The 8,365-nt window shown below is 48.7% G+C and overlaps 1 protein-coding gene across 2 annotated transcripts in view; it reads left to right on the top strand.

Annotated features, from left to right (window-relative positions):
• The window catches only part of GTF2E1 (general transcription factor IIE subunit 1), a 34,657-nt gene extending 26,761 nt beyond the window's left edge, over nucleotides 1-7,896 (top strand). For both annotated transcript variants that reach the window (XM_073576983.1, XM_073576984.1), the window contains exons 3-5: nucleotides 3,448-3,649; nucleotides 5,742-5,971; nucleotides 6,207-7,896. In XM_073576983.1, the coding sequence (XP_073433084.1) occupies nucleotides 3,448-3,649; nucleotides 5,742-5,971; nucleotides 6,207-6,631 (857 nt within the window). In that variant the 3' untranslated portion in view covers nucleotides 6,632-7,896. The remainder of the gene's footprint in view (nucleotides 1-3,447; nucleotides 3,650-5,741; nucleotides 5,972-6,206) is intronic.
• The last annotated feature ends 469 nt before the right edge of the window (nucleotides 7,897-8,365 follow it).

Raw genomic sequence — 8,365 nt, forward strand, 5'->3', positions numbered from 1 at the left:
GGCCTAACCGTATACCCGCCGCCGGGCCGCCCTCACTGTCCAGCCACTCTGCTGATGCACCCGCTGCTACGTCCCCGCTACTACAAGCAGAGACAGAGGTCTGCGCCTCACTACCGTGCTCTGTACTCTCCCCGCGTCTTTGCACCGGATCCACAGCAGGGGCTGGGCTGGACAACGGGGCTTATACAGCGAGCTGACCCTGCAGCTGACTCAGGGGGTATAGGGAGGGGGGCATATACATAACTCACCACTTCTGTAGCTTTGGCTTGGTGGTCTTTGGTCTTTTTCTTCTGGCCCCCAGGTGCCTCCTGTGGTAAATCGCCACCAAGATGGAAGTTCTGAAGGCACACTGGGGACTCCAGGAGCTTTATCTCCGCCATTAGAGCCCCTCCCTGGCCGCTGCTGTCACTGTCTTCCCCAGAGCCAGCAGAACTGCGACCAGATGCCAGTGTCACCTGTCCAGCAGGGAGCTCTCTGCACGTGGCCTGCGGGTGACTTTGCAGGCTGCCAGGTGGGGCTTTCTGCTGGTCATCATCATCATCCACCTGGCTCTCAGGCTGCAGCCCCTTCTGCCTTTGCTCTCTGTTATCAGCCATTTCTCTAAATCTGTCCTCATTTATTAGTTTTTCTTTAAATGGTCCACTCTTCTCTCTTAGGAACGCTTTCCTCACCTCCAGCTCCTTAATATCCAGCTTTATTTGCTTTACCTCCGTTTGGAGTTGGGTCTTCCTGGGTCTGGAGGAACCTGCAGCTTTGGCACTTGTGCAGCGCAGCTCCTCCCGGAGCCTCCTGATGGTCTTACTCGCCTCTTCATACTCACGGAGGTGGCTCATAACCCGGGAGGCATAGGTGGACACAGACTCCTTTGGTTTCTGCAGCCCCCAACTTTCCTCAGCGAGGGCGGCCTTACCTCCGTGAGCACTCAGCTTTCCTCCGGAAGGACCGCCATCTTGCATGCTGCTAGCAGGCTTCTCCTCCATGTTGGAAGCCTTATGGCTTCTCTGGGTCTCTGCAGACCTGGGGGGAGTAGGAGCCACATTGCTGCAACTCCTGGTGGAGGGTCTCGCCCCCGAGTCCTCTGATGTGCAGGCCGGTTGCTGGTTTCTTTCGTTCCCCACCGGCCTGGACCGGGAAACAGAAGCCTGGGACTTGGCTCCTTCACTCGTCCCAGGAAACCCACTCCTCCCTTGGTAAGAGAGAGATCAGGTCCCTGGGTGGAGAGGTGTTGATTCTGTGGAGCTCAGGAACACACAGCAGGATCAGTGTCGACCGCACCCACAATTACCAGAATGAGCAGAGCTGCACTCACTATTCTGCTGGTGCAGTCACTGTGTACATACATTACATTACTGATCCTGAGTTACATCCTGTATTATACTCCAGAGCTGCACTCACTATTCTGCTGGTGCAGTCACTGTGTACATACATTACTGATCCTGAGTTACATCCTGTATTATACTCCAGAGCTGCACTCACTATTCTGCTGGTGGAGTCACTGTGTACATACATTACTGATCCTGAGTTACATCCTGTATTATACCCCAGAGCTGCACTCACTATTCTGCTGGTGCAATCACTGTGTGCATACATTACATTACTGATCCGGAGTTATATCCTGTATTATACCCCAGAGCTGCACTCACTATTCTGCTGGTGCAGTCACTGAGTACATACATTATATTACTGATCCTGAGTTACATCCTGTATTATACCCCAGAGCTGCACTCACTATTCTGCTGGTGCAGTCACTGTGTGCATACATTATATTACTGATCCTGAGTTACATCCTGTATTATACTCCAGCGCTGCACTCACTATTCTGCTGGTGCAGTCACTGTATACATACATTACATTACTGATCCTGAGTTACCTCCTGTATTATACTCCAGAGCTGCACTCACTATTCTGCTGGTGCAGTCATTGTGTACATACATTACATTACTGATCCTGAGTTACCTCCTGTATTATACTCCAGAGCTGCACTCACTATTCTGCTGGTGCAGTCACTGTGTACATACATTACATTACTGATCCTGAGTTACATCCTGTATTATACTCCAGCGCTGCACTCACTATTCTGCTGGTGCAGTCACTGTATACATACATTACATTACTGATCCTGAGTTACCTCCTGTATTATACTCCAGAGCTGCACTCACTATTCTGCTGGTGCGGTCACTGTGTACATACATTACTGATCCTGAGTTACATCCTGTATTATACCCCAGAGCTGCACTCACTATTCTGCTGGTGCAGTCACTGTGTACATACATTACATTACTGATCCTGAGTTACATCCTGTATTATACTCCAGCGCTGCACTCACTATTCTGCTGGTGCAGTCACTGTGTACATACATTACATTACTGATCCTGAGTTACATCCTGTATTATTCTCCAGAGCTGCACTCACTATTCTGCTGGTGCAGTCACTGTATACATACATTACATTACTGATCCTGAGTTACATCCTGTATTATACCCCAGAGCTGCACTCACTATTCTGCTGGTGCAGTCACTGTATACATACATTACATTACTGATCCTGAGTTACCTCCTGTATTATACTCCAGAGCTGCACTCACTATTCTGCTGGTGCGGTCACTGTGTACATACATTACTGATCCTGAGTTACCTCCTGTATTATACTCCAGAGCTGCACTCACTATTCTGCTGGTGCAGTCACTGTGTACATAGATTACATTACTGATCCTGAGTTACATCCTGTATTATACTCCAGAGCTGCACTCACTATTCTGCTGGTGCGGTCACTGTGTACATACATTACTGATCCTGAGTTACCTCCTGTATTATACTCCAGAGCTGCACTCACTATTCTGCTGGTGCAGTCACTGTATACATACATTACATTACTGATCCTGAGTTACATCCTGTATTATACTCCAGAGCTGCACTCACTATTCTGCTGGTGCGGTCACTGTGTACATACATTACTGATCCTGAGTTACCTCCTGTATTATACTCCAGAGCTGCACTCACTATTCTGCTGGTGCAGTCACTGTGTACATAGATTACATTACTGATCCTGAGTTACATCCTGTATTATTCTCCAGAGCTGCACTCGCTAGTCTGCATGTTTACAGACACTGACTGAGCACCTATATTTCGAGATGTTGGTTTGTTTCTGCGTCAGTCTGTACGGGATCGTGTCACTTATCACCAGGATTAGCTTTGTGCAGACAGTATACAAGCTGTGAATGCTGAGAGATTAAATCCGTAAGGCCGTGGAATGTGAGTGCAGCTCTGGAGTATAATACAGGCTGTTGATTCTGTACTTGGCAGTGCAGGAATGGGGTGAAGGCATTCTCTGTGCTGAATAGATACAATTATTTTGAGACGATCTGAGCCGGTTCCCTGGTTATGGTCGGCGTCTCTGTGCTGGTGTCCTGCCTGTGATGAGACCTTCCTGACTGTCTTTGTATTTCAGGTACTTTCCGGTGCACATTCTGCCAGACGGAGGTGGAGGAGGATGAGTCTGCGACACCCAAGAAGGACGCTCGGACCCTGGTTGCCCGATTTAATCATCAGATAGAACGGATCTACATCCTGCTCCGAGAGACCGAAGACATCAACCTGGCCTACGAGATCCTGGAGCCCGAGCCCACCGAAATCCCAGCCCTCAGACAAAGGTGCCTGAGCCTCAGTCCCTGCGCAGCCAGACGTTACATCCAGTACTGTCTGCCTATCCTCAGTCTGTGATGGCTGATGACAGAGAGTAGTGAGTGCAGCTCTGGGGTATAATGCAGGATGTAACTCAGGATCAGTAATGTAATGTATGTACACAGTGACTGCACCAGCAGAATAGTGAGTGCAGCTCTGGAGTATAATACAGGATGTAACTCGGGATCAGTAATGTATGTACACAGTGACTGCACCAGTAGAATAGTGAGTGCAGCTCTGGAGTATAATACAGGATGTAACTCAGGATCAGTAATGTATGTACACAGTGACTGCACCAGCAGAATAGTGAGTGCAGCTCTGGAGTATAATACAGGCTGTAACTCAGGATCAATAATGTAATGTACATACACAGTGACTGCACCAGCAGAATAGTGAGTGCAGCTCTGGAGTATAATACAGGATGTAACTCAGGATCAGTCATGTATGTACACAGTGACTGCACCAGCAGAATAGTGAGTGCAGCTCTGGGGTATAATACAGGATGTATCTCAGGATCAGTAATGTAATGTATGTGCACAGTGACTGCACCAGCAGAATAGTGAGGGCAGCTCTGGAGTATAATACAGGATGTAACTCAGGATCAGTAATGTACATACAAAGTGACTGCACCAGCAGAATAGTGAGCGCAGCTCTGGGGTATAATACAGGATGTAACTCAGGATCAGTAATGTAATGTATGTACACAGTGACTGCACCAGCAGAATAGTGAGTGCAGCTCTGGAGTATAATACAGGCTGTAACTCAGGATCAATAAAGTAATGTACATACACAGTGACTGCACCAGCAGAATAGTGAGTGCAGCTCTGGAGTATAATACAGGATGTAACTCAGGATCAGTAATGTAATGTATGTACACAGTGACTGCACCAGCAGAATAGTGAGTGCAGCTCTGGAGTATAATACAGGATGTAACTCAGGATCAGTAATGTAATGTATATACACAGTGACTGCACCAGCAGAATAGTGAGTGCAGCTCTGGAGTATAATACAGGATGTAACTCGGGATCAGTAATGTAATGTGTGTACACAGTGACTGCACCAGCAGAATAGTGAGTGCAGCTCCCTATAACAGAAGCATACAGTCTAGATCACGTGAAGTCATTATTTCCCTCTACTCCTCTTTGGTCAGACCTCATCTGGAATATTGTGTCCAGTTTTGGGCACCACATTTTAAAAAAGACATCAACAAACTGGAGGAAGTTCAGAAAAGAGCGACCAGAATGGTGACCGGTCTGCAAACCCTGTGTTATGAGGAAAGGTTGCAGGATTTGGGAATGTTTAGCTTCAGAAGAGAAGACTGAGAGGAGACTTAATAGCTGTCTACAAATATCTAAAGGGCTGTCACATTGTAGAAGGATCAACTTTATTCTCATTTGCACAAGGAAAGACTAGAAGCAATGGGATGAAACTGAATGGGAGGAGACACAGATTAGATGTTAGAAAAAACTTTTTGACAGTTAGAGTGATCAATGAGTGGAACAGGCTGCCACGAGAAGTGGTGAGTTCTCCTTCAATAGAAGTCTTCAAACAGAGGCTGGACAGACATCTGACTGGGATGATTTAGCGAATCCTGCTGTGAGCAGGGGGTTGGACCAGATGGCCCAGGAGGTCCCTTCCAACTCTACGGTTCTATGAGTATTAAGCACGTATACAGCCTGTGTTAGTGTCTGTGTGTCCTGTTTGTGCGGTGTCTTCTCTTTCTGGTTCCCGTTTTTCCTTGTCGTTCTCTTTACGTTGGGCTCAGTCTTTGCTGTCGCCTCCTCCTCTTCTCCTTTTTTTCTCTCCCTTTCTTTATTCTCTTCCTCTCTTATATCTGTTGCTCCAAAAACTGTCAGATCCTAAAAACTTTGCACTTAGAGCCGCTGATTACTGTGCGTGGAGCCGCTCTTCTCTGTATGCTGTGCAGGCGGAGGAGGCGGTAATTTACTCGCCCCCCCAGAGACTTCATCTCGCTGCTGCATCGATGGTGGAGCTCCGCTGTCTCCGGCGCAGCTGATTGTATCATTATGTGTCTCCATATCAATCCTCTGTGTTTTGCAGCAAGGACAAGGCCGCGGCCTCGAGGGATGGAGCCTCCGGTCCTCATAGAGAAGCCTGGACCAGAGGTCCGTCGTATGAAGACCTGTACACGCAGGACGTGGTCATCAGCCTGGAGGAGCAGGAGGAGCGAGCGCCCACCGAGAGCAAACCCGTGAAGGAGAGGCCCATCTGGCTGCGGGAGAGCACCGTGCAGGGCGGCGCCTACAGCGAACCCCGCGACGCCAAAGACGGTGAGCGGTGGGTGAGGGGAGCGCTGCACGCAGCTAGGCCAGGCGCTCCTCCGGGGGATGTCAATAATGTCATTCGCTGACAGCAGAAATGTGGAAGAAGCTTCAGCCCGAGAAGATTCCCCTACAGGAGACTGGACGCTGCCACATAGGATCTGTCCCCCCTATTGTGTGCAGCGTTGGGTGGGGACCCCTGTAAGCGTCACCCTGATTCTCCTAACCTTCTGTCTTCCTCCAGGTCTGGACTCAGAGTCTTTCCAGGAAGATGGCCGCACCATGGCGGATGAGAACGAGGAGGTGATGCAAGCTCTGCTCATTCACGAGAAAAAGAGCGCAGCAGGCGGCGCGGCGGGAATATCGTCCGCGGCGAGCGGAAACGCGGGAGGAGGTAGCGATTCAGACAGCGACACCAGCGAATCGGACCAGGACAGTCCCGCCACCCGGCACCCTGTGAGCGCGGCCTCCCGCCTGATGGAGGTGGAGGATGACGAAGATGATGAGTTTGAGGAGGTATCTGCTGACCCCACGCTGACCGTTGGCGGGCGGCCCTACCTGTACAGCGAGGTCAGCCAGCGCCCTGAGCTGGTGGCGCAGATGACCCCCCAGGAGAAGGAGGCGTACATAGGGATTGGGCAGAGGGTGTTTGAGGACATGTACGACTGAGCTGCCGCCATGTTGTACCGCAGCACTCAGACAGCCACATCCCCTGCAGGCCACATGGGGGCGCCACCATTTTATTTGTTACAAATACTTCTTCATTTTACCTTTTAAGTAATGGGGGGGGGGCAATAATTTATTACTAAACCAGCCCCTGCAGCCGACCCTGGCACATCATGTCCAACACTAGCAGGAGGGCATCACGTGTAGCTTAGATTGTGCCCCCTCCTCCGGGCTGTATATAAGGGTCAATCTGTTTTTATTACTTTTTACTTTAGGCTGATAGCAGAGAGAACAGCTGGCGGGTCAGTACTTCTGGTAGCAGTATTACGTCCCGGTGCCATAATCGCTGTTCGCAGAGCTCTCAATTTGTCCCCGTTCTCAGGAGGACTTCACTTTTAAAGGGCCGGTGTCCCATCTTCTGTAAATAAAGATCAGTTGTATCAGCATAAATGAATCTGCAGCTTTCTAGACTTCAAGATCTCTGCTTGCTGTCACTGCTGTGTCCTCTGTGAGCTGAAATCTCCAGGATTTTACCTGCGCTGATACATTTTACCAAAATGCCCAACCAGTTGTTGTTTCCAGGGTTCCCCAGGCTGACACATTGTAACAAACACATCAGCTGTGTGTCGGGGTTCAGAGCGATTATCAGCATTCAGTGACATCAAGCAGACAACTTGATAATGGTGAAGATCTGAAATGAGCCAACTTAGTTTCAGAACTGTTTCTTTTTACGTTCGTTGAGCTTTGACCTAGAAGTGGATTAGTCTCTTTAAGTCTTAAAGGGAAACCGCCTACATTTTTCTGACCTGTCGTACAGAAGTCATTGGGGTCGGACATCTTTGTGTATCGTATTATTGTCGCATCTGAAACAAACTGTCATAAAGCGGCAGAACTTGACATTATACAGATATTATGTGTCAGTGACAAAGAATCGGACGACGAGTCTTTTGACCCTTAAAGTGGCGTCCAACCAAATTTACTTGATTTCCCTTTAAGTGAACCTGTATCCTTTACCTACTGAGCCATCGAATATTGCAACCAATCGGCGCCCACGTTTCATTGACGTGATTGGTGGACGCCGGATGTTTCTTCTTCCTCTGTGATGGCGGCCACCTCGTTTTCCATCGGTGGGAGAACATGACGCCATGTAGCGGTTTTGCTCGCCCTGCGATCACCGATCTGTGGATTTTACAAGATTTCTGTGAATTGTTTTTGGATTTATTTTATTTTATTTTTTTCCCTGGAATAAAATTTTTGCATTTTTAAAACTGTAAGACTTATTTCAGGGAATTTTGGTGCGAATGAAAATCCCTGGTAAATATAAAGCCTCAAATCTGGTCCTGTTCCTTGGCTTTTCCCTTTGTGGAAAGGCTGGGTGATCACCATACATTACCGCCACTATCACTCAGCTTTCCCAGACCCCTGAATACCAGACCTTTATTCCCATTGACAAGGCTGGAGTCTGGAGAAGTCAGGTATCGGAATGTAATGGGGGGCCATAGGAGCTGTCACCTGTAGTTGTGATCCTTTGGCTCCGGAGTGAGTGCTGCCATATAATTCCTGTCTGCCGCCATATCCTGCCTGTAACACATGATGGCTACCTAATGCACAATGGCCCCATATAGCTGCGGCTCCTGTGCCTGGCCGTAATATCTGCTGAGAGCGACGTCCTCTGCTGATAACGACGGATCTGAACATTTTCCATAGAGCAAATATAACGAGCGCTAATAAAGAGCA

Source organism: Dendrobates tinctorius, unplaced genomic scaffold (assembly GCF_039654945.1).
Source record: "Dendrobates tinctorius isolate UK_male_01 unplaced genomic scaffold, ASM3965494v1 ptg000054l, whole genome shotgun sequence".
NCBI lineage: Eukaryota > Metazoa > Chordata > Amphibia > Anura > Dendrobatidae > Dendrobates > Dendrobates tinctorius.